Below are 26510 nucleotides of genomic sequence, written 5' to 3'. Positions count from 1 at the left end.
TTAACATGTATAGAGGATTAGTTAACGGACACATAACAGAGCAGGGATAAACGGCTCATTTTCAGGTTGGCAGGCTTAACCAGTGGGGTGCCGCAAGGATCAGGGGCCTCAGCTATTTACAATCTATATTAATGACTTAGATGAAGAGACAGAGTGAAATGCATCCAAGTTTGCTGATGATACAAAGCAAGGTGGAAAAGTAAGATGTGAGGAGGACATAAATAGCTTGCAAAGGGATATAAACAGGTTAAGTGAATGGGCAATAAGGTGGCAGATGGAGGATAATATGGGCAAATGTGAGATTATTCACTTTGGTAGGAAGAATAGAAAAACAGAATATTTTTGAATGGTGAGAGAGATGTAGATGTCCTCGTACAGAAAACACAAAAAGCTAGTATGCAGGTACAGCAAGCAATTAGGAAGGCAAATGGCATGTTGGCCTTTATTGCAAGGGTGATGGAGTATAAGAGTAAGGAAGTCTTACTACAACTGTAAAGGGCTTTGGTATGACCACACCTGGAGTACTGTGCACAGCTTTGGTCTCCTTAGCTGAGAAAAGACATACATTCCTTAAAGGCGGCGGCATGAAAAATCACTCGATTGATCCCTGGGATATGAGGGTTGTCCTATGAGGAGAGATTGAGTAGATTGAGCCTATACTCTTTGGAGTTTAGAAGAATGAGAGGTAATCTCTTTGAAACATTCTGAGGGGGATTGACAGGGTAGATGCTAGGAGGTTGTTTCCCTCGGCAGGAGAGTCTAGAACTAGGGGGCATAGCCTCAGGATAAGGGGTCAGCTATTTAAGACTGAGATAAGGAGGAATTTCTTCACTCAGAGGATTGTGAATCTTTGGAATTCACTACCCGAAAGGGCTGTGGACACCGAGTCTCTGAGCATATTCAAGGCTGAGAGAGACAGATTTTTGGATTCTAGGGGGATCAAGAGATATGGGGATTAGGCGGGAATGTGGAGTTGAGGTCGAAGATCTTATTGAATGGTGGAGCAGACTCAAAGGGCCGTATGGCTTGCTCCTGCTCCTAGTTCTTGTAAGCCAATAAAACTACAACAGTAGCTTAACAATATGACAAAAAGTTGCCATTAAAAATGCTTCACTTACTTAACTGCAGTCACAAAAGTTATTATATTTGAAAGACCTCAACGTTAAATATGTAACAAATCTTCAATAGAAAATGATATATAGAAATCTAAGGCTTATTGATTTAATTACTTTTGCTTTTAAAAGTAATTCGGCTTCTAACTCTAAAACAATTGACATTTTAGAACATAATCACTGAATTTTCTCGGGGCTTCCCCTGCTCTGCCATTGCTTTTACACATATAAAGAGGGTTTCTGCTGAAGTTACAGCGCTGGAATGGGAAAAGCCCCCCCCCCAATCCCACCACCATGTCCAGTTTCAGATAGCCCTTAAAAAGACAAGGCACTTGTATAGCATGATAGTTAATACTTTGGTGATTACCATCCAAGTGATGTACAGCTTATGGAGCTCCCTTGCGCTGTCACACTCAGTAATTCAAATCAGGCAGTTCCCCCAGTAGCATCCACATTACAATAAATGTTCAAAAGAAACAAAAACAGAACTAGATGGAACTCACACCCTAACAAAAAAAGGATGCAAGAACGCATTGTAATAAATGATTGAATTTATATGGGGTATTGACAAGGAGAGTTTATTTTTAATACAATTCAGGCACAACGTATTTTAATAAAGAAAATTATACAGATTCTTGCCTTCTCTTCCATGAGTTTGATAAACTCGCCCTGTTTTGAATGTCCGAATGAGTGCCTCTTAACCTCTTCTTTGTTTGCCATACGAACCTCATACAGATCCGGTTTTGTCCTAGAATACAAAAATATTTGCAGTTAGGGGAGGCTTAATGCATACATGAAAGAGAACAGAGGGATATGGGGTGGGTAGAGGCCATTAGAATGGGAGGAGAGACATGTGGAAACACCAGTATCGACCAGTTTGGCCAAATTACCTGTTTTTCTGTTGTAGATTCAATGTAGCTCTATGTAATAACCCATCCAAACTTGAAAAATGAGACACCGATTACAACATAATGGCCCAGAATTTGCGGTTATAATGGCGGCATAACTGCCAGCGCTCCCCATCACAGTATCAATCTGACAGCAACTTCTGGTGTCCGCACATTTGCAGTTAAATGTAGAAATCTGGAAGTTGCTGTGATGCCCTACAGGGTGCTTTGTTACAGTCGTCACAGATGCAATCAACACAGAAATAGTGATTTGACGTGAACGGCAACTTATTTCATACTATTGTTGCTTTAAAAACCATTCAAAAAGTTAAGGCTTGTTAAATGAAGTGGAACTGAGTTTTTAACGTGTATTGAATCATAAGTACTGCTCTCTGGCCCTGTAAAATTAATTTTGTAAGTGTGGTCTGTCATTTCCTCCATTCCATAAAAAGTCTATAGATTTTTAAAATAATAACAATTTCTTTTTAATGTTTGTTTATAATATTTCATCTTCTACCTTAATCCCATCGTAAGTCCCAATCTTTATTTTGCTTTCTGTAAAATGATTAAAAGAATAATGATAATCAGTGCTTTTTACTTCCTGGTTTGCTGTGAGAATTCTTCAGTCTGATTGGCTGCTTAGCCTCTTGATGATTTAACTGTTCCTGGATGCCATAGATCCCCTACAGATGGCTCCAGGTGGAAAGTGCTGCTGTAATAGAGGAAATCAACGCCATAGAGCCCACTAAATCTTTGTGGGCAGCTTTCTTCAAGATCAGCTGCGAGCTCCGTCACTTCACCACTGACCACAAAATCCAGGCATATAATGAGGGACTGGGCACTATATGAATGCAAGTTGTGTTGGGATAGTGTCAGTACTTTTACATTGGTGCAGATTCTAGGCGCAAATGCAAAGACATTTACAATGAAGATTGACACTTTTAGTTTTGAAACCGCAGTTCTTGATATATATTAATTACTGTGGGTGTGGGTATACAGGGCACAATTTCAACATTTGCAGATGACATAAAACTTGGAAGTATAGTGAACAGTGAGGAGAATAGTGATGGACTTCAAGAGGACATAGACAGGCTGGTGGAATGAGCGGACACATGGCAGATGAAATTTTACACAGAAAAGTGTGAAGTGATTGGTGGAGAGAAGTATGAACTAAAGGTATAATCCTAAAGGGGGTTGAACAGAGAGACCTAGGGGTATATGGGCACAAATCATTGAAGGTGGCAGGGCAAGTTGAGAAAGCAGTTAAAAAAGCTTACAGGATCCTGGGCTTCATGAATAGAGGTATAGAGTACAAAACCGTGGAAATTATGATTCCTGTGTAAAACACTGGTTCTGCCTCAACTGGAGTATTGTGTCCAATTCTCGGCACTACACTTTAGGAAGGATGCAGAAAGGGTGCAGAAAAGATTTACGAGAATGATTACAGAGATGAGGGACTTCAGTTACGTGGATAGACTGGAGAAGCTGGGGTTGTTCTCCTTAGAAAAGACAAGATTGAGAGGAGATTTGATAGAGGTGTTCAAAATCCTGAGGGGTCTGGAAAAAGTAGATAAGAGAGAAACTGTTTCCATTGGCAGAAGGGTCGAGAACCAGAGGACACAGATTTAAGGTGATTGGCAAAAGAACCAAAGGCGACACAAGATAAAGCAGTGAGTGGTTAGGATCTGGCATGCAGTACCTGACAGGGTGGTGGAGGCAGATTCAATCTTATCTTTCAAAAGAGAGTTGAATAAGTACCTGAAAGAAAACAATTTGCAGGGCTACGGGGAAAGGGCGGGGGAGTTTGACTAGCTGAAGTGCTCTTGCAGAGAGCTGGCACGGACTCGACAGGCCGAATGGCCTCCTTCTGTGCTGTTACCATTATATGATTCTAGCAACTGGCTTGCATCACATCTGCATGCTTTCTTATGCACAGAAAAGTCTCTGGCTGGGCAGATAGCTGTGACTCAACCACCAGTGGTTCCAGGGCTGATAACAACTCTTAGCGACACAGTCTAGGATTAGTTGTCAGGAGTGACTCCTGATAACTACCGGAAGCTGCGCAAATTTAAAAAATAACCGGCAAATTTAAAAAATAATGTTCACAACGGCGCGTGTAGCTCTGTGGCGATGAAGCCACATCAACTCTCGGTTAAAATGCTTTTTACCAAAATCGAGAGCCCCCAACAGTCCTAGCTTCAGAGTTAAACGGGGACATGACATTTTTAGAATTGTAAAAATCTAAATGTTCATTTAAAGAAGCGAATAATTTGTTTTTGAAAACAGAGGATGTGAGGGGATACACCTGTATAGACTGTTGCCATCACGCTAGACTAAGGTCAATTGAAGGAATCCGTTGATTTATATGAATCACGATGGTTAATTTTGAACCAGTGCCTCCTCCACGTGTCAAATGTAACTTAAACATATTCAACACGATGCGAGTAGGAACTGAGATCAATATCACTGGTCAGGGCTATCAACACGGAGGGTCATCGATCTGAAACATTAACTCTGTTTCTCTCCACAGATGCTGCCTGACCTGCTGAGATTTCCAGCAATTTCTCTTTTTATTTCTGTCAACACAGGAGCTGTTAGGAGAAATGTCTGATCAGAGGCAGATCACAATCCCCTTTCAAACAAATGGCCACACCTTAATGACCATAATTTCTACAATTCAAACAATTAATAAATTAAACTACAACTGAACATAATTTTTAAAATCTTAATTCATAATTTTGTGAAGTCTGGCGACAATAAAGCAAAAGAAATGATCCCATCACCAATCACATCTTCCCCTCCCCTCCCCTCTCAGCATTCCGAAGGGACCGCTCCCTCCTCGACACCGTGGACCATTCCGCAGTCATCCCCAACACCCCCTCCCCTCCCCTCCCCACGGCACCTTCCCGTGCAAGCACAGAAGATGCAATACCTGTCCTTTTACCTCCTCCCTTCCCACTGTCCAGGGCCCCAAATACTCCTTCCAGGTGAAACAAAGATTTACTTATAATTCTTTCAATTTAGTATACTGTATTCGCTGCTCACAATGCGGTCTCCTCTAGATTGGGTAGACCAAACACAGATTGGGTGACCGCTTTGCGGAACACCTCCATTCAGTCCATAAGCATGACCCCGAGCTTCCGGTCCCATGTCACTTTAATTCTCCGCTCTACTCCCACTCCATCTCCGTCCTTTTACACTGCTTCAATGAAGCTCAACGCAAGCTCGAGGAACAGCACCTCATCTTTTGTTTAGGCACTTTACAGTCTTCTGGACTCAACATCGAACTCAACAATTTCAGACCCTAACCTCAGACCATATTTTGCTCCCTTTCCTCTTTTTATGAACTCCGCCTGCCTCGATCTTATGTAATTTTTTTCGCTGTTTCTCATGGCAGCTGGTAATTATTCCACCATTCGCACCCTATCTAGTCTGATCTTTTTCTAACTTCAGCCATTATCATCTCAAGTCGGTCCATCGTCCCATTTGTCTCTCAAATCTCTCCTACCTTCCACCCTATCACAGTTCTTCCCTTTTGTTCTTCCCCTCCCCTCGCCCTTTCAGTGCTTCTTAAGAATCTGTTCATTTCGAATATTCGCCAGTTCTGACGAAGGGTCATTGACCTGAAATGTTAACTCTCTCTCCACAGATGCTGCCTGGCCCGTTGAGATTTCCAGCATTTTCTGTTTTTAATTTTACAAAAGAAATGGAACTGCGCGTGCGCAACGACTTCCGGTTCGTTGGCAGCAGCCGCGGGCGGAAATGCCGTTTTAACCCATAGCCGGACAACAGCCGCTCCTCTCTCACCTCCGCAGCTCCTGTATCTTGGTCTGGTACTTGGTGTAAAACTGATTTTCCTGCGGCTCCTTCTCCTTCTCGACTCGATTTAAAATGCCGGACATGGAGAACATGCGGAGCTGGTTGGAGACCACGCCGAGCCCCAGTGGGAGGGGGCAGCGGCTCCTGACGGCCAGGGCCCGGTTAGAGAAAGACCAGAGCTCCCTCACCGCCGCCATCTTGCCCGCCTCCATGCACATCACACGGCTCGGAGGAAACCGCATCCCAGCACAAACGTTCCGCCCTCGAAATTTCAAAGTGCAGTTTAGAAAATGAACCACGAGTAACTGTTTCTTTAGTTTCCTTTTGTTGTGTTAAAAGCGGTCTTGCAATTTAACCGCTAATTGCGACTACTGCTGGATTTAACTACTAACGTACATTGGTCGGTTATAAATTCACATTGTGTCAAACCCATCGAGTTGGCGGACTTCATTAGGGTGGCGGACGGAGGAGCCGGCCTGTGCGCTCAGCGTGACGTTGACCTTCTCAACATGGCGGCGTAGCAACGGCGCCAGCGGACTCAGGGCGCGGGTGATGGAGCCGAGCGGGCCCGGGGAGGAGAGCCGCGATGTGCCCACTTTATTTACCGTCTGTGCACAGAATGTCAGCGAGAATATGGTCAGGCTGGAGCAGCGGGCGTGGGGTAAGTATTGAAGTTATAATCCCGGGACCAGGTGGGCCGGGTTTCCCGGTGACTGCGGCCCAGCCTCTTAAACTGTAACCTCTCCGGCACCTGCTCTGGGGGCCGGGGCACTCTTTGATAAAAGCCACGATGAAAACCTTGGATTGAAACTTTTTTATCGGCACTTGCTCCGCTGAGGAGAGCTCCCCCACCCCCTATGTTCAGTGCCTTTTTTAATAGTTTCATGCCACCAGCAACAACTTGTATTTATATAGCACCTTTTAAAGTAGTAAAACATCCCAAGGCGCTTCACAGGAGCGTTATCAATCAAAATTTGTCAGCGATCCACATGAGGAGATATTAGGGCAGATTACCAAAAACTTGGCCAAAGAGAAAGGTTTTAAGGAGCATATTAAAGGAGGAACATAAGAACATAACAAATAAAAACAGGAGTAGGCCATTTGGCCCCTCGAGCCTGCTCCGCCATTCAATAAGATCATGTCAGATCTTCTACCTCAACTCCTCTTTCCTGCATTAACTCCATATTCCTTGAATATCAAAAAATCTATCAATCTCTGTCTTGAATATACTGAACCACAGCATTCACAGCCCTTTGGGGTAGACAATTCCAAAGATGCACCACCCTGTGAGTGAAGAAATTTCTCCCCATCTCAGTCCTAAACGGCTGGCTCCATATTCTGAGCTTGTGACCCCTGGTTCTGGTCCACAGCCAGGGGGAAAATCCTGCATCTACCCTGCCGAGCCCTGTAAGAATTCTGTATGTTTCATTGAGATCAACCCTTATTCTTCTAAACTCTCAAGAATATAGGCCTAGTCTACTCAACCTTTCCTCGTAGGACAGTTCCCCCCCCCCCATCCCAAGAATCAGTCTGGTGAATCTTCGTTGCGCTCCCTTCATGGCAAGTATATCCTTCCTTAGGTAAGGAGACCCAAACTGTACGCAATACCCTAGGTGCGATCTCACCGGGGCCCTATATAATTGCAGTAAGTCGTCTTTACTCTTGTATTCAAATCCTCTTGTAATAAAGGCCAACATACCATTCAGTATTAACGATTTCTCTACCCCGCACCCACCCCCCCCCGGCCCGGCCCGGCCCGGCCCCAATTTGGTGTCATCTGCAAATTTAGAAATGGTGTTTTTAGTTCCAAAGTCTAAATTGTGAACGTAAATCGTGAACAACAGTGGTCCAGCACTGATCCTTGTGGAACACCACTACCCACCAAATTTGCATGTGCTGCTTTTTTTTAATAAAAGAGGCACAACTAATAAAATAATTTAAGCCTAAAGTTTACTTTCAATAAGCTGAAAAGGAAATTTATAAAACTAAAACATAATGGCCTAGAAATCTCAGTCGGCTGTTTTCCACGGGCGATCAACTGAAATAGGGAAAAAAGACACGCACTTACCTTATCCTGCTGCGCCCACGAGAGATCCCAGTCCTGAGGCCTCTACTCATTGTGCGTCAGAACGCGTGCACGTCTGGAAGTCCGTAGAGCTGGAGCTGCAGTCACATGGCTCTGGGCAGCTAATCCAGATACAGTATTTTCTCATTCATAATAATGGGAGCTCCGTAAGTTGGAGAACCCATTATTATGATTGAGAAACCCCCCCCCCCCAAACACCCAAAACACTAATTAAAAAAAATAGAAAAAATACACCACATATTTAACATTAATTTAAATTAAAGTTATTTATGTCTTCTATAAAAAAAAATATATATTTCCCGATTTTTTTTTTTTTAAAAAGCTTTTTTAATTATGGTTTAAAATAAACTTACCGTAGTAGGGAGGGTTTTTAACAATAAAATGTGTTTTTTTAATTTCATTTTATTATGTTTTTGTGTGTTTTAAAACTCTTATGCCTGTAAAGGTAGGCTATGAGCCTGCTTTTATCAGGCGCAAGAGTTTGCAGGACATTTGCTGGGCAAGATCTGGGTAAATGCTGCAATCTTGCCCTTGCAAATGTCCTGGCTCCCGAGATACGGAGAATCTGTCAAACTGGAGCTTGGCAGATCGGAAAAGCCGGTTTTCAGCGCATGCGCATTATGTGGTGAAAAATGCCTTTTGTGATACCTTCCTGGATCCGTACACACTCTGTACGAACCTGGGGAGGCCGGGATTTCCGAGCCAATGCGTGTGTGTCTACCAGACACTATTGTCTGCGGTGCCCACCGGTCACGGAAGTGTATGTTTAGCGCAGGGACTGTTTAATGTTAGCTGAAAGTTTGCACTTCCTTGTAACTGCCACTTTCTAAATCTCCCATCGCCCTGTTCTGTGTTGTGTTCCATATGCAGGTTTGCCAACACCAATTCTTCGACAATTGCTGCAGTTCCTTAACATTTATGATTTGGAGAGGATTGAAGAGGTTGCAGTAAAAAAAGGTAAAATTACTTCAGCAATTTCACCCTAAAAATTCAAACTCTTGTAACCCATCCGTTTGTGAAATTTCTAGAATTAGGATTATTGTAATGTTCTCAGGATTGGGATATCCTTAAGTTGAAAATTACAAATAATTAGTAATTTTAACTTCCTCTCTCTCTTTTTTGTATATTTTTTAACTTGTAAATGCTCATGACTTCATCAAAGGAACAGTTCTGGAGGAATTCCTTCTGAAGGCGGATACCCTGAATTGACTGGTTATGGTATCCTGTAATCATAACCAAAAATCCAGACAGCTGATTGGATACAGTGGATCTCCTTTAACATTATAACAAATGAAAATGCAAGTAGCATATCTAACTTTTGAATATCAGAATTTTCAACTTTTTTGTACACACCTGGCTATATGTTGGATAATGCCATCATTAGCAAAGTGATTAAAAAAAAATTGCTCATATCAGAATCCATTCACAAATACTTTCTCCAAAATGGCATCAGATCAGTAGCTTGGAAGTTAAATGTAGGTACAAGGGAGGGTTGAGAGATAAAAACTGATGTACAGAAATCCCACTGTATTAGATTTAGGCTTGTGTGTCAATACCGGGAAGCCTTTATTTGTATGCTCATGTTAATAAACATTTAGCTGCTTATCGTTTAGGTGGGATGTTGAACTGAGGTCCCATCTACCTGTTCTGCTGGTTTAGATAGATATTAAACTTTTCGTAGCACGGTTTGAAGAGTAGCAGGGGAACCATCCAGTGTTCTGGCAAACATTTTTCCCTCAACCAATTTTCTAAAAATAAACAATTACTTGGCCTTTCATCTTGTATGTGGGATGTTGCTAACACAGAATGGCAGCTGTATTTCAATACACAAGTCAGTGCACATTATGAAACTCTGATGTTTCAATATGAAAAGCCACCATATAAGTGGAAGCATATTTACAAAAATGCCACATTTATTCCTACCTGTAAAGGCTCGTGCTTTTGAAGCATATTTCCCCTCCCCTCACACAATACAGTACTTTAGTGGCAGCCACCCATCTCGAAAGACAATGCTGTAAGAGCTAAAGTAGTTTAATTACTTTGCCATGACTGAAGCGTCCAATTCTCAAGCAACAGTCCTTGCCAAGGGGGTGCAGCCATAAACCACAAGGTCAGATTATGAGGTTCGCGCAGTATTGACTCTTGATGTGCTTCCTGTTTGCTCTCTTCTCTTTCCTCTCTCGGCCTCCTTGGTTCTTTGATGCAGACCAGCCTCCAGTGTGGCCTGTTAGCCATAATCTTCCCAGCTTGCGATGTCAGTGTTAACGGGTGTCAAGTATCTTTTAGTATACTTTTACTTTTGTGTTTACTTTTATAGGAATTTCAACTCGGGCTCTTTGGCTCCAGCTTTGGAAGGATGTGATTGGGACAAATCCTAAAGTTAAAACGGTAAGTTTATCCCACCCATCCTGTCACCAAAGGATGACTAAAAAAATAATAGAGGGAAGATAGATTATGAGAGTAAACTAGCAAGAAATATAAAAACAGATAGTTGAGCTTCTACAGGTATATAAAAAGGAAGAGAATAGCTAAAGTAAACTTTGGTCCCTTGGAGGATGAGACTGGGGAATTAATAATGGGGAACAGAGAAATGGCAGAGACTTTGAACAAATATTTTGTATTGGTGTTCACAGTCGAAGACACTAAAAACATCCCAATAATTGAGAATCAAGGGGCTATAGGGAGGGAGGAACTACTATCACTCAAGAAAAAGTACTTGGTAAAATAATGGAACTAAAGGTGGACAAGTCCCCTGTACCTAATGGCCTGCATCCTAGGGTCTTAAAAGAAGTGGCTGCAGAGATAGTGGATGCATTGGTTGTAATCTACCAAAATTCCCTGGATTCTGGAGAGGTCCCAGCAGATTGGAAAACCGCAAATGTAATGCCCCTATTTTAAAAAGGAGGCAGACAGACATCCGGAAACTATAGACCAGTTAGCCTAACATCTGTCATTGGGAAAATGCTGGAGTCCATTTTTAAGGAAGCAGTATCAGGACATTTGGAAAAGCATAATACAGTCAAGGAGAGTCATCATGGTTTTATGAAAAGGAAATCACGTTTGACAAATTTGCTAGAGTTCTTTGAGGATGTAACGAGCAGGGTGGATAAGGGGGAACCAGTGGGTGTGATGTATTTGGATTTCCAGAAGGCATTCGATAAGGTGCCACATAAAAGGTTACTGCATAAGATAAGAACTCACAGGGTTGGGGGTAATATATTAACGTGGATAGCGGATTGGCTAACTAACAGAAAACAGAGAGTCGGGATAAATAAGTCATATTCCGGTTGGCAAATGGTAACTAGTGGGGTGCCACAGGGATCAGTGCTGGGGCCACAACTATTTATAATCTATATTAATGACTTGGATGAAGGGACCGAGTGTAATGTAGCCAAGTTTGCTGATGATACAAAGATGGGTGGGAAAGCCAAGTTGTGAGGACACATAAAATCTGCAAAGGGATATAGACAAGCTAAGTGAGTGGGCAAACATTTGGCAGATGGAGTATAATGTGGGAAAGTGAGATTATCCACTTTGGCAGGAAAAATAAAAAAAGCAAATTATTATTAAAGTGGAGAAAAATTACAAAATGCTGCAGTACAGAGGGACCTGGGGGTCCTTGTGCATGAAACAAAAAGTTAGTACAGAGGTGCGGCAAGTAATCAGGAAGGCAAATGGAAAGTTGGCTTTTATTGCAAAGGGGATGGAGTATAACAGCAGAGAAGTCCTGCTACAACTGTACAGGGTATTGGTAAGACCACACTTGGAGTACTGCAAAGAGTTTTGGTCTCATTTCAGGAGGGATATACTTGCATTGGAGGCAGTTCAGAGAAGGTTCACTAGGTTGATTCCTGAGATGAGGGGGTTGACGTATGAAGAAAGGTTGAGCCGGTTGGGCCTATACTCATTGGAGTTTAGAATAATGAGAGGTGATCTTATTGAAACATATAAGATACTGAGAGGGCTCGACAAGGTAGATGCAGAGAGGATGTTTCTCCCCCGTGAGGGAATCTAGAACTAGGGGGCATAGTTTCAGAATAAGGGGTTGCCCATTTAGAACTGAGATGAGGAGGAATTTCTTCTCGGAGGGTTGTAAATCTGTGGAATTCTCTGCCCCAGAGAGCTGTGCAGATTGAGTCATTGAATATATTTAAGGTGGAGATAGACAGATTTTTGAATGATAAGGGAGTGAAGGGTTATGGGGAGCAGGCAGGGAAGTGGAGCTGAGTCCATGATCAGATCAGCCATGATCTTATTAAATGGCGGAGCAGGCTCGAGAGGCCAAATGGCCTACTCCTGCTCCTATTTCTTATGTTCTTGTGTTTATCTTTTCATAATTTTTATGCTGTCAATTCTTTACATAACTATTAATATATTTAGAAGTTAAAAGTAGGGAATTCAACACTGCTAATAACTAGTCTCTTTGTTACTGTCTTTGCTAACTTTGTAAAAACAAAAACTACAACAAAAATTGTTATCATATTTTTGGAAAGCGTCAACATACTTAATTTGTGTTAGTCTTGCTCTGAGGAAATATACCCTCCATAATCTGAAGTTTAAAATGGGTAAAGAAAAATTAGTTTAATTTCTTATTCGGGCCTCATTAGGTTGACTAATGATGAGTTCATGCATCAATCTGTAGCAGTTAAATTGAACAGTGAATATTTTTTCTGGCCCAGATCTGGAGTTAGTTAACCTAACACAGGTGAAGTTGTACCGCTGGACCCCCAATTCGTTTCACATTAATAGAAGTTCCAGTGGCAAATAGGACTCATTGTCAACATATTGTTAATATTGCACAATACTGTATGGTTTACTTGTGACATCATACTCAGCTGCTCCTGTTCTAATTCCTCACAGTAACACTGCATCAGCATTAACTTCCTTGCAGATCCTACCAGATCCACTGGGTGGATGCTAAAGCGATTTCCCCCACAAAGAGGAGAGGGCATTCTCTTGTGCATTTCCTAGTAGTATTGGCATAGGCAGTTGCACAAGTTGTTTGGGAAAAGGGTTCTAAAGAGAAGAGGAAACAAAATTAAAGATTATTCTTCGGAATTCTTAAGGTAATTTTAGAGTTGTCACCATGGAATGTAGTTGCTTCTGTATACTGACCAATTTTTTCTTTAATACTACAGGAACCTTTTAACTGGAGGCAAAAATTCCTGCAAACATTCTTTCATGGTGTCTTGTGGGGAACATTGGATATCTTGAAAGACAAGCGTTTAAATAATTCTCGTTCTTCTGCCTTGGTACTCGGATCCCGACATGTAAGCAAGCTGGTTATACGCAACAAGCTCCAAGGAGTGAAGGAACTTGCTGATAATCCAAGCATTTGTAACCGTTTGACCTGCACAGTGCATAAAATGGTGTTTCAACATCTGCGTTCTGTGGATCTAATATTACAACACTCATTGTTAATGTTGCTTCATAGCCTTGTTCACCATGGAGTTGTGAAGGAGGTGGCATTGTCACATTGGAATGAGCCCCATCCTGAATTATTGGCTCTCATACTGAGGACAAGTGCAGGACTTTGGCGTGAAGGGAAGATGGAATATCAAGGGATAGATTGTTGTGGTGAGGACAAATTAAAGATGGACATTAAAGCAATGAAGCCAACAGTTCAGAGAAATATATTGGATTGCTGCCACCAGCAGGCTGAAAAGACTGCATACTGTACTTTATCTGATTGGATATTCACCACTACTGAAAGCAACAGAGCTAAGAAAATCATGACTCCAAGTGTTAACGTGCCTTCTGATAGCCTGATATCGCCACATGCACATTGTGTAACTTCTGAAGAATCATCATGTGGGGAACTTTGGGTCGTAGATGGGTCTAGTTGTCGTAAAACACATGGAACTTATCCCAAAAAGCGCAAATCCTGTGGCACAATGTGTGGAGCGCTAAGGTGTCCTGATGTACAAAATATTGTTTCAGAAATGCAGCCTTTTTCTGGAAGTCGTGGTATGGCTTTGACTGAACCGGATTCATGTGCACACAGCAATCTGTTAGAGCAGAGGCCCTCTTGTATATCTGGCAAGACTTGTGATGAAAGCAATTGTAATGGGCAGAAGATCCTAAAAGGGCAGTTATATTCTTGTGCATGCAGCAGGGTTGTGAAAGAGCCTGGGTGTCCTGATCAACATCACAATGGTTCTGAAGAAAAACGTTATTCCCATGATGCTAATAGCAGAATGTTTATAGAATCAACATCGTCCGCTGTGGATATTGGGACTTCAAAACAGCTAGTGTCTCATTATGAATGTACCAATGCTATTGAAAATCAAGACTCTGCAATTACAGAAGAACTAACATGCCCAAATGCAAGTGGTAGTTTTTCAGAAGGTCCAGGATCTCCTGAAATGACTTTTGGGGAATCTGAATCAACAAATGCACACGGTAAAACTTTGGAAGAGCCGTGTCTTCTCAATTCAAGCACTTGGATCCCAGAAGATCTGGTGTCATGTTTTACAAATAATAGAACATGCAAAAAGCCAAGACTCGCTGATGTATGTAACATTAAGTCAGCTGAAAAATCAAAGACTGGGTTATCTGAAGTGATTGAGAAGCCAGGGGACATCTATGATTATATTTTCATGATAGGTGGAAGTAAAACAGACACTGAGCAGAACACCTCCGGCACTGATGAAAACAGTGACGACCTACTAGAAGGTTTGAATGACTGTGATTTCTTTGGCCGAGAGCAAGCTGACAAAACACTTATTTCCTGTCCTCCTGAGCTCTATCTTAGAAGTGTGTCGGTGCTGGAAATTACATCAGTCCCATTTTCATACACGTCTTCCATGATGTTATGCAAGTTGCTCAGTTCATGGGTGTCCCTGCAGAAACTAGTCTTGGAATATAATGGTTAGTTGGTGAGGATTGCAGAGATTAAATAAAAGCATTGCACAATTTGGAACTATAATCACTCCAAAGTTTCAGCTTGGGGATATAGTAACCTTTAGCATCATTGGGTGTCTTTATTTAGCTGCATTATGTCCACCTCATAGAATGAATGTTTCACCTATTCCTAGTTTGTATAACAAAATATGAACCCTGAATTCATAGCAAAATAAATGATTTGTTCTCCCTTGTCCACCCAAATAAAATCAAGAATTAGATCAAGTTTTGAAAACCTCACTGGTAGTTTCACCTCGGGTTTTTAAAAAAAATAACTTTTACCATTTACAATTCTTTTGAAAGCATTATAGGTTCATGTCAATTTGCCAGGAATGTTATCAAGTTAATGTTTTGAATTTTTCTGTGCGTGTTACCTGTATTTGCTTTTTTTTAGTTTATGTCTGGGGTTGGGGATGGAGCTGCAATTGCTTTGCTCCAGTTCATGCTGGCAGGTTATGTTGGTGTTTTAGTATCCTAGTAAATAGTTTAATGAATGTCTGTTGCAACATTATTTATTTTTGCTTTATTTAAAAGTTAATTTCTGTATCCACACCATTCCCCAGCTGAGAGAGGATCAGCTCGTCACCAGTTAGTAGTCCTCAACCTGCCTTGTAACCACGAACTGGGTTTGAGTTGGCTCAGCCACAACTCCACAAATATTAAAATTTACAAAAAGTTAGCATGCAGGTACAGCAAGTAATTAGAAAGGCAAATGGAATGTAGGCATTTATTGCAAGGAAGATGGAGTATAAAAGTAGGGAAGTCCTGCTACAACTGTACACGGTGTTGGTGAGACCACACCTGGAGTACTGTGTATAACAGTTGAGCAGGTTGGGTCTATACTCATTGGAGTTTAGAAGAATGAGAGGGGATCTTATTGAAACATAAAAGATTCTGAAGGTAGTTGACAGGGTAGATGCAGAGAGGATGTTTCCTTGTGGGGGAATCTACTCTAGGGGGCATAGTTTCAGAATAAGAGGTCGCCCATTTAAAACAGAAATGAGGAAGAATTTCTTCTGAGGGTTGTGAATCTGTGGAATTCTCTTCCTCAGAGAGCTGTGGAGGCTGGGTCATTGACTATATTTAAGGTGGAGATAAACAGATTTTTGAATGATAAGGGAGTGAAGGGTTATGGTGAGCGGGTGGGGAAGTGGAGTTGAGGCCAGGATCAGATCAGCCATGATATTGAATGGTGAAGCAGGCTCGAGGGGCCAAATGGCCTGCTCCTATTTCTTATGTTCTTATATTATGTTCTTTACCACATGAGAAATCATAGTCATGTGAATGCTTCATGCTTTAAATGGACACCACTGGTCATATTCTGTTGCTTCTTCTGCTTTTAGGTCTCGGTCCTGCCATCTTTCTGATTCTCAAGGAACTCTGTGTCCTCTCTCGCTGCCATGACAACCGTCTTTCCACGCTAGTATTAAAAGATGATATCCTTCACCTTCCCATGATAAAGCTGGTTAAAATCCTGCTTGGCAACTTTCCCCGCCTGCGCACATTCCACGTGGGCTTCCTGCTGGAAATACAAAATGAGTCCCTGGAAAACGAGTTGTTGATGGCTACTGCAGAGGTAACAGGTCAGAAATATGTTTTTATTGTATCTTTTAAAAAAAAAATACATAAAATGAATGTCCCCTCGTTTCAAGAGAAACGTGTTCTTAAAGTTCTTGAGTTACTCCACCTTGTCATTAGGTTGGGAGAAAAATATTCTCATTGTGTCTGTCCCGCATGCTCTCTGTGAAATTCTGGTCAGGCTACAGAAGATTGGCAGGAAAGCTGGTGGAGTAGCAGGAGTGTCACCTAGGTTGATTTTTGTATATTTTTATATTTGTATATTTAAAAAATTTAGTAGTCCATTGGTGATAGAACTTCAGTTAACTTGTCTTAGTTAATGTTCATCCCAGCAATTGCAAAACTATGCTTTAACATTTTAAATTATAAATGGTTGATAATTCTATTTAAGATTTCGATGTTAACTTTGGAATGCATTCTAATTACTCACTTCTGTGTTTTTTCAGGTAGCTGTTTGGAGGACTTGAGTCTGAGTTGCACAAATAAACCTCTACAGGTTGACATGCTCCTGCCTGTTTTAAGAGGATTGAAATTCCTCAGACGCCTGTGTCTGCACAGGGCATCGTTCGGAGCTCCCGAGGAACTTGGCAAACTGCTGCATGCAACTACATGTGCGTGGTAATGTACACTGAAGGGATAAGTCTGTCAAATATATTTTTTAATTTTAAAAGATTTTGCTACCATTTCACAGCCTATGTGCAGTGATGTATGTCACCCTGTGAAACCAGTGATGCTGATACCCTTATCTTGGCCACTCTAACACATCTGCAGTTTGCCCTACAGCAAATAAAAGCATACTGGCTCCAGAGGAACCCTTTAGATGCATGTTTCCCAACAATTAAGTATTGACTGTGATACTCAATAATACATAGCCCGTTGATCTCGCAATCTTTTCCCCCTACCTGGTATGATCCGTTGCTTGGAGATACCAATGATTTTTCTGGTTCTCACTGAGAATATTTTCCTTTCCTGGGTAATACTGGGGTAAGAGTACAAAAGGAGAAGCACTTACTATCTGGGAGCATGACGTCCCATATCGAAATGTTGTTTATATTTGTAAAGCAGCATGGTTTAATGATGTAACAAACAATTTTGTCTCCTAGTTTTTCTCTCTGCATTAGATTGGATTACCATACAAGACGTTAACCTCGCTGTGTGTTTTAAGGAAGTTCTAGATCTTTTGCATAGTGCTCCTCTTAAAGGTAAGAACTAGCAGATGATGTAGTAATACATAATATTGACTTAAAAAAAATGTTGGACAGCTTTATTGTTGTGTGAACTGTGTATGGGTATCAATAATGAGTGTAATGCAATATAGTTAGTAAATTGTCATACTCTGAAGTGGAAAGTACTGCTGCCAGATATATAAATCCCAAGTTAGTCATCTTCCTCTCTATCATACCCTGTCCTGGAATGTATTTTTCCCACCTTTTTTAGGTCCCCTGTGCCCCAGTCAAGAATATGATCAGTTCACAGATCTCTGAAACTGTCACTTACATTTTTTGCTAGAGGTGTGCAGAATTGGTCTGGAATCACTCCCAACTTTTTCTCTACTTACTGGAAAATAGATTATCCAGTTAATTATCTTATTGCTGCTTGTGGCACCTTGCTATGTTTCTCGACAGTACAACAGTGACTACACTTCAAAAGTATTTAATTGGCTGTAAAACGTTTGCGACCAATGTTCCCTTTAAATGTTTTTTGGGTGTGCGGCCCCTTTAATGGGCAGCGTGGCCCATTCATATTCCCACGGCATGCACGTTTTTTTTTCTATTTGAAAGCCAGTGTGCTGGCTGCTGCGTAGCTTGAAGGGATTGTTTGGCATTTCTTGAGGTTGTGAAAGGTACTACATTAATGCAAGTCCTTTCCTTTACATAGTGACTATTTGAGGAATTGCAAATGTGAATCTACAACATATGACTCCGCAGCACATTTGGAGCAATGGATAAGGGAATGTCTTTTCCACTTCACATTCACAGGTTTAACGTTGGATAACTGTCGGTTGTTTGAAAGGCACGCAGCAGAAACTGTGTCTGAAATCGTCACTGCTCTGAAGCAAAATCAGTCCCTCAAATTTCTATCTTTACCAGCAAATCGATTAGGTTGGTACACCCCATTATTTTATTCTCCCCCCACTTGGTTGGTTGTGTAGCTCTGCTGTTATAAACTCGTGTTGAGATTAACCTATCTCTTGACTTTCAAATAATCAGGATCAAGTGTAAACCAATATGGTGGGTATATTGTGTTTAATCAGAGTTTAGGACAGAATATAACACACTAGTTACACAGCAAAAACATATGACCGTGACAAGTAGCTGGTACTGCCCCCCATCGGCCAGACGACTGGCATGCGCAAGCAACTCTTCTTATTCGTTCTCCTTCGTGTCTCTCTTCTTGAACTACCCAAGGGTGTTAGACTGTGGTCAGCATGGGTCCACCCTCGGAAGAGTGCTAGACCACCTGATCCACTCTTCAGAGTCCTCCCCTCCACTGTCTGAGCTAATGGCTCTTTAGGTCTTCCCTTTATTCTCTTTTTAGAGGTGGGCCTGGGATAGAATATTGTCAAGACCATTTAACCTATAGATGTTTCCTTTAAAACAAGATGCCCAATGACATATCAAGTTCTTTGTCTAAAATTATAGTTGAAGACCCTCTCTCAAGGGGTGGTCTTCACAACCATTACACACACATTCTTGTTTAGACGTTTTGAAGGCCAATTCATCTGGATCCCTCTTATCTCGTCCGGCCTTCTCTTTCCAAAGCTATAATCTCTTACCTCATTCCTGTCTTGTTCCCCCTGGTCTGGAGTCAGTAGCCCACCAATGACATGTCGAGTTCTTTGTCTAAAATTACAGTTGAAGACCCTCTCTCAAGGGGTGGTCTTCACAACCATTACACACGCATTCTTGTTTGGCCTTCAGTCAGAGGCCTCATTATTCATAACTGCTTATTATCAGTTTATGTTCATGCAGTTGGTCATGCACACTTTCATTTTATTATCAGACTGTTGTACTATCAAATGAATCATTACATTCTATTCTTACACACTGGTTAACTTGTGCATCTTAGCAAGAAATTCTGTTAAATGAACTCCAATTCCTAACTTAGCATTATAATATGGTTATTAGCAATAATGGAAGAAACAGCTTGGGCCTTTGTTGGCCAAATTAAAGACACACTAAACAAAGTCAAAATCCTAAGTTACAAATAACAGACAACTAGCCTGGCAGACAGGTCATCTTCTGAGCGCCTGTGTGGAATGTTATGCATCATCTAATCTAACTAACTAAAAACATTTGTCTCAAATTCTAATACAAGCTTCTAGGAAACCGAAACTTGCGCAGTCCCAGTAAAACATAACTTATAACACAACCCCTTGCTTGTCTAGAGCACTAATACAATCATTTAAACACAGTATTATTCACGTCACAGTTTCATTCGCATAATTATATACATTTTTAAGCACCCCTAATTTCTAACACTTGAAACAACATTCATTATTGTCTTTAAATAAAATTTCCTTCACCATGTGTCAACCAGGCTATATACTATTTACAAGCCAGGTCTCAGGTGTACCACTTATAATAGGAATATGTACAGTCCATTTATGGGTTTAAATATTTTTGACAAATCTATGAAAGAGCAATAATTCTTGCACTAAAATGCACTATGTTTTGTATTGATGGTAGTAATTCAGCTTCTGCTGTAAAAGGCATCCCATAAACGTGTATTCAAATGTAATGGTACATGTTTCCCCATCATTCATGCACTTTTTGGTACCATTCCACTTTTATGGAAATGGATATCTACATATAAAACATCATTGTGTAATAAAAAGTATTCTGACCTACTGTTCTTAGAAGGCGTGTTCCAGGTACCTGTAGAGCACATTCTTCCTTGAATACACCACTGTCAACACAGCTTAAAGCTTTTCTAATCTCTTTCTGTAGTTTAGTAACTCTTCTACTGTTGCCTTGTCGCTTCTAATGCTCCCTTTAGTTATCCGGAATCTTGTCACCCTAAATCCTCATTGCTTCTTGATTCCTTGTAACTTTGACTTTGGTTTGACCATCTTCATATAAAATTAATATAGGGATGATTTTTGGTACGATCCTGCTCGGCGTGCCCAGTGTAGTCCTTTTTCGTGGACATTAACATTGAATTGGTGAGCTGCCAGAATTACACATGTTTCTTACCGAATTATCCCCGGTGTCCTGGCCAATCATCATCATAGGCAGTCCCTCGAAATCGAGGAAGAATTGCTTCCACTCTAAAAGTGAGTTCTTAGGTGACTGAACAGTCCAAAACAGGATCCACAGTCTCTGTCACAGGTGGGACAGACAGTCGTTGAAGGAAAGATGGGTGGGACTGGTTTGCCACACGCTCCTTCCGCTACCTGCGCCTGTTTTCTGCATGCTCTCGGCGACTAGACTCGAGGTGCTCAGTGCCCTCCCGGATGCACGCCTCCACCTAGGGTGGTCTTTGGCCAGGGACTCCCAGGTGTCGGTGAGGATGTTGCATTTTATCAAGGAGGTTTTGAGGGTGTCCTTGAAATGTTTCCTCTGCCCACCTTGGGCTCACTTGCCATGTAGGAGTTCTGATTCTTGCTTTGGGAGTCTCAGAAACATAGAAATTTACAGCACAGAAGGAGGCTATTTCGGCCCATCGTGTCCATGCCGGCCGACAAAGAGCCGCACGGCCTTCGGTCAGCAGCCCTGAAGGTTACATATAAACCTACGAACAATGAACAATGACGGAAGGGCAAAGAGCACCCAACCCAACCAGTCCGCCTCACACAACTGCAATACCCCTTATACTGAAACATTCTACACTCCACCCCAACCAGAGCCATGTGATCTCCCGGGAGAGGCAAAAACCAGATTAAAAACCCAGGCCAATTTAGGGAGAAAAAAAATCTGGTAAAATTCCTCTCCGACCCAGCGAGGCGATTGAAACTAGTCCATGAGATCATCCTGGCTGTATTCGATTCCTTGCAGTACTTACCATTATATCTGTGCCGGCCAACAAAAGGTTATCTAGTCTAATCCCAATTACCAGCTCTAGGTCCGTAACCCTGCAGGCTTACGGCACTTTAAGTGCCCATCCAACCATCTCTTGTGTCAGGCATGTGAACAGTGTGGCCCGCCCAACGGAGCTGGTCGAGTGTGGTCAGTGCTTCGATGTTGGCCTGATCGAGTGATTTTGAAGTGTCTACTGTATATGGTCCATGTCTCTGAGCCATACAGGAGGCCGGGTATCACTACAACCCTGTAGACCATGAGCTTGGTGGCTTGGTAATCAATATTTATCCCTCAATCAACATAACAAAAAAATATTATCTGGTCATTATCATATTGCTGTTTGTGGGAGCTTGCTGTGCGCAAATTGGCTGCCGCATTTCCCATATTACAACAGTGACTACACTCCAAAAGTACTTTATTGATTATAAAGCACTTTGAGACATCCGGTGGTGGTCGTGAAAAGCGTTATATAAATCCAAGTCATTCTTTCTTTCTATAGGCAGTCTGCTAATTGGAAGGATGAGATGCACAGCTGACCTTTTAATAAGTGCTGCCTTTGGCCCTGAAGTGGGAATGTAAGAGAAGCAGCATTTTATCATGGAATAGAATTATCAAATATTGGAAACCTAATAAGGCTCAAAACAAACAAATGACTGCTGTAATAATGAGTGCTAGACCTGCTTCCAACCTTCCTTTTCTACAATCCCTTTAAATGGATGCCTCCTGACATGTAATACCCATGGTTTGTAGGCAGGTGGTCGCAATGTGGGCAGAAAAGGAAATGGCCTTGCGATCATCATTTGACACTAATTTTGCACATATTAACTGACTTCATAGCCTTTGCTAGACATGCATAACCTTGCTGCATTCTGTTTCTTGATTGCCTGTATTTAAAAAATATATGTATTTCCATTTATTCACAACCAGAAGTGAAGGTTTGTCAGAGAAACATAGCTGAGCACCTGGGACCAGTGACTTCCAAACCCAGTGGGTGTGAGATGTTTATTGATCACCAAGATAAGCTAACAAGCTGCTTGTTTATTTAGTCTTTGGGAAAAACAATTTCTATAACTATATTAACCTTTCATATAAATGCTACCCCCGCCCCACCCAAAACCCAGCCTCCGAACTTGAGTGAAAATACCTTGCTTCAAAAACTCAACATAGAAATGTTTTTTTTTCAAATTCATTTTGTAGAAAAATGATCCAAAAATCCAGAGTTATGGCAGTTCCTAATTAATATTTTGTATAACACATTACTGTTCTTTTTGTTACTAGGCAACAAAGGTTTGCTGTCACTGGCGAAACTCTTTACTGAGGATTCTTTATCATGCATCTCTTGCCTGAATGTGAGGTAACCAATTTTTTTTAATAGTCCCTTACTTCATTCCAGATGCACCATTCTCTGGTTGACTGAGGAGATGGTCCCAGGTTCCTGTTACTAGGTGTTCAAAAATAGCATGAAATTATTTGTGCTCAGATTTCAAAACTGCTATAAAGGTTTTCTGATGCTCTATGAGAACAGCCTGATCATTCGGTCCAACAAAAGATGGAGGCAAACATTCTGGCCTAGAAATTGCATTGCAGCCCGTTTGGTGCACAAGTATCGCCGGGCAAAAAAGATTCGCTGCTGCTGGGAACTTCCGCTTTAGCGCTGCAAGAGGGAAGTGGAGTGTTAAATCAAGTGCTACCACTTCCCTTAGAGCGCTGAAATGAGTGAGGGGGAGGTATCGGCGGAGCACTGAACAATGTTCGGTGCAGTGCTGCCGTCTCTCCAGGCTCCTTTCCTCGCTTAAAGGGAAGGGCCAATGAATGAATCTTCTGTTTGTGTTGGGTCACGGCACCTGCGCTGCGTGCATAGCAGCCCCAAACACTCAAAATGCAGGGCTGAGCAATCGCGGGGACAAAAGAAATCTGGAGGCACCAAAATGGAGAGATAAATAATGTTGCCCTACCTGACCACCGCTGCCTTTAAATATCACTCCCCAAGCGGCCAGCTGAGGTGACAACACCTCCTGCAGCTGCCATTGTTGGCGCCTGGCGATGCTGCAGGGGGCGGGAGTGAATATTACATCCGGGGCAGTAATGGGGCGCAAGAGAGCGATGCGGTGTTAGCACCAGGGAAGTTCGCGGGGGTCAGTGAATTTGTCGGTAACCCCTTAGTGCCCCCCGCAGGTGCAAATCAGGCCAATTTTGCCCCCCTCGTGCCTTTCAATTTTAAGGTAGATGTGTAAAAGCAGTTAACTGCAGGTTGTGTGTGTAGCTACCACTTTTTGGTTTGTTTAGATTTCTATGGAATTCAGAAACAGGGAGACAGTAAATTTCCTCTTTTCTTATTTCTTTATTGACTGTACAGTACAACCTATTCATTTCTTATCAGTTCTTTCTTTCATTATACAATGCATACGACCTTTTATTTTTATCTACCGTGGCTAGTTCTGTCTGTGTAAACAGCCTTTCAAATCTTTTTATTCGTGCCCATATCATCTTATTCATGCCTAGGGTTGGTACTTCCCCGCCTGTAAAATGCTTGCTTTCTTCCCTATTCTTGTACCCAGTTTGTTTACAAGCTGCTTTCTCCCTTTTTATTTATTAAACCATCTTCAAGGGCTTTTTGCCTATTTTTCAGCAGATCATTAATTTTATGTCATTGGAGCTGTTACAACCACGACCCACATTCCTTTTTTCAAGTTGGAGAGTACAAAAAGCACAAGATTATAATAGTTCATTTAATCAATTCTGCATTTTGTAATATGGTGAGATTTTTGGGAAATTAGTTTCATTTGTCAATAGTATGCTACGCTGGTAATAGGGCCCAAAGAGTAAAGCACTTTAACATTGTGCTAGTTTTAGAAGCAATGTACATATTTGTAGTCTCTGCTGCTCTGTTTATCACAGCAACATGGTAGAGTGTGAAAGTTCGGCAGGGATTACAAGTGGGTTATAATGCAGTTGCTGCAGATTACATTGAGGATGAGCCATAGCTAGAGGTTGTGTTCGAAGCAAAGCTGACTGAGCTATTGTTATGATTAACCTCACCAGTACTGGTATTTATTGCATAACATACCTAACAAAATTAAATCATTGGTGCATTGCTAATTGAGTCAAATGTCATGATCTCCCTATGTAATTTTATTTTAAAGTGCAAATTGTATTCGAGGAGATGGATTACTCGAGTTTGCAAAGATCCTTCTGAGCTCCGAATCGGAACGATCTGGTGGGCTGAAGCTAAAGGAACTAAACATAAGCGAGAACCTATTCTTCAGAGATCCTGCACCTACGCAGGAGGCACTTGAACTCTTCAAAAACAAATGTCATATAATCACTGTACAGTCTCTTACTGACCCATTACAAGCATTTGCTGACCATATCAGTGTAATGTAAACATTCCAATATGGTGCACATCCAGTGGCTTTATTTTACGAACTGTTATAAATTACTAGGTTCAACTGTCTTGGTTATTTGACTTCATTTATAACCAGAGCCATTCTGATACTTGTAATTGGAGTCCCCTCATTAATTTATACACAAGTCATTGCAGTTCCAAGAAAAATCAGTACCTATCATATACTTGGAAAGCTATAATTTTTCTTGCTTGGCTGGCTCTGGATCCAAGTGGTCCAAAGTGCATACTCAAATAAAAACTGATGGGCTACACCCATATCTTCTGAGCAGCATTTGGGAGGCAAAATGAGTTGTGAAATTGGATTTTGTTTCTCAATTTTTTTTTAGCATTTATATGGTACTTTGTACTGAAGTTTTTTTAATTTTCCTTTTTGTATTAAAAAAATATGGAAGATATATTCCTTTTTTTTGGAAGGTGGGTCAGCAATCCCCTCACAGCATATGCCAGTGCTGGTCTTGGGCTACACTGTTAATAAAACTAACTTTTCTGTGCTCCCCGAACATTGCCTGGTTTTATTTTTATGTTAAAGGTTCACGATAATTACAAGTGTTAGTATAAGTTCATTGCTCAGCAGTGGTTTATTTTTCCCTTTTAAACAAATGTGATTTAAAATGAGCTTCAGTTTTGAGTACTCCCAAGATCCATCCTTTATCATTAGACCCTCCAACAGCAGCTGTAACCAGTACAAACTTAACGGTTTAAATAAATAGTTCCCATATCTATCAGGCAGAGGGAGTATAGTGCATGGAGCTTAATACTCCAAGGATGTGTAGTTTTTCATATGCTAGAGAACCACAACCTTTAAACCAAATACATAATTTTTGAATGCAGGAAACATCCTGTCCCTGCCACTGATCATCCTGGCAAGTATAATTAATTATCTTCCGATCTCTGCCATTAATATGGCTGGAGACCAAGTTGGTTTGGTGAACTTCATTATTGCTGTCTTTGCAGCAGCCTAGTGGAAAGGCAAAAGGCTGATCAGTATGATGTTTTGGTGACTCAGCCTATTTACACAGGGAGGGTGTTTTCTATCCCATCAAGAGAAGCATCCTTCACATAAATGACTGCCAGAGGTAGATGTATGGAACATTAACTGGTAAAACTATTTTTATAAAGTGATTAAGATGCAATTGTGTAAGAATTACAGCAGCTGTTGCCAGATGCAGAATTCAGGAGTAGGGCTTTGCTGAGATTGCACATCCCTTGTAGTTTTAACAGTTAGGAATACCTTGAAGAATTATATTGATGGTGCAGAGTGTTCTCCCAGGCTTTCTGCTGCAGCCTTTGTTGTTGTTGCAATATAGACATAACTGGTCCTAATAACAATGCAGTTAGCTGTTACAGAAATATGCTTAGCAATGAGGTACCTGACTTGACAAATCAGGAAAAAGGGGAGTGAAGTTTCTGAATCAGCAGCTGGTGCCAATGCAAATGTCCAAAAATGATGAATCTAGGACTGTAAATTCTGGCCCAATAAAGGAATAGGACCTTAGATTAATATCCTTGGTACACCATAATATCCTTGATGCCCCACTAATCCGCCTATCCAAGTGGCATCAGGATGTTGGACTAATTACCTTACAGCAAGTCCAAGTTTAGTAGTAACTTCTTTCTCATGAATAAAAGGAATGAATCCATTATCAAACATTGTCTATTAAACTGCAGATCTATCACATATCCCAACTGTTACTTATT

General features: G+C 41.3%; 2 protein-coding genes across 4 annotated transcripts in view; one reads left to right on the top strand and one right to left on the bottom strand.

Annotated features, from left to right (window-relative positions):
• The window catches only part of atpaf1 (ATP synthase mitochondrial F1 complex assembly factor 1), a 39635-nt gene extending 31676 nt beyond the window's left edge, over positions 1–7959 (bottom strand). The window contains exons 1-2 of one of the 2 annotated variants that reach the window (XM_070886715.1): positions 7887–7959; positions 1752–1860 (exon numbers count right to left, since the gene is read on the bottom strand). In XM_070886715.1, the coding sequence (XP_070742816.1) occupies positions 1752–1860; positions 7887–7936 (159 nt within the window). In that variant the 5' untranslated portion in view covers positions 7937–7959. Of the gene's footprint in view, positions 1–1751; positions 1861–5806; positions 6037–7886 lie in introns of those variants that run through there. The other variant, XM_070886714.1, reaches the window with a different exon arrangement.
• On the top strand, positions 5790–25344 carry lrrc41 (leucine rich repeat containing 41). Of its 2 annotated transcripts, none has more exons than XM_070886713.1 (10): positions 5790–6479; positions 8775–8861; positions 10222–10292; positions 13043–14579; positions 16151–16390; positions 16832–16996; positions 17489–17587; positions 18365–18487; positions 22685–22760; positions 24550–25344. In XM_070886713.1, the coding sequence occupies exons 1-10, from the start codon at positions 6371–6373 to the stop codon at positions 24788–24790; spliced, it is 2748 nt and encodes a 915-aa protein (XP_070742814.1). In that variant the 5' UTR covers positions 5790–6370; the 3' UTR covers positions 24791–25344. The 2 variants fall into 2 exon arrangements, with proteins under 2 accessions (XP_070742814.1, XP_070742812.1); XM_070886711.1 differs by having other exon boundaries at positions 13043–14774.
• The last annotated feature ends 1166 nt before the right edge of the window (positions 25345–26510 follow it).

Source organism: Pristiophorus japonicus, chromosome 8 (genome assembly GCF_044704955.1).
Source record: "Pristiophorus japonicus isolate sPriJap1 chromosome 8, sPriJap1.hap1, whole genome shotgun sequence".
Taxonomy (NCBI): domain Eukaryota; kingdom Metazoa; phylum Chordata; class Chondrichthyes; family Pristiophoridae; genus Pristiophorus; species Pristiophorus japonicus.
This window is presented reverse-complemented; position numbering and strand designations above follow the sequence as displayed.

Coding starts and splice junctions, on each gene's coding strand:
- lrrc41 (XM_070886711.1), top strand. CDS start 6,371: ATGGAGCCGAGCGGGCCCGGGGAGGAGAGCCGCGATGTGCCCACTTTA. Junction 16,391..16,831: donor GGCTACTGCAGAGGTAACAG/GTCAGAAATATG, acceptor GTGTTTTTTCAG/GTAGCTGTTTGGAGGACTTG. Junction 17,588..18,364: donor GCATAGTGCTCCTCTTAAAG/GTAAGAACTAGC, acceptor TCACATTCACAG/GTTTAACGTTGGATAACTGT.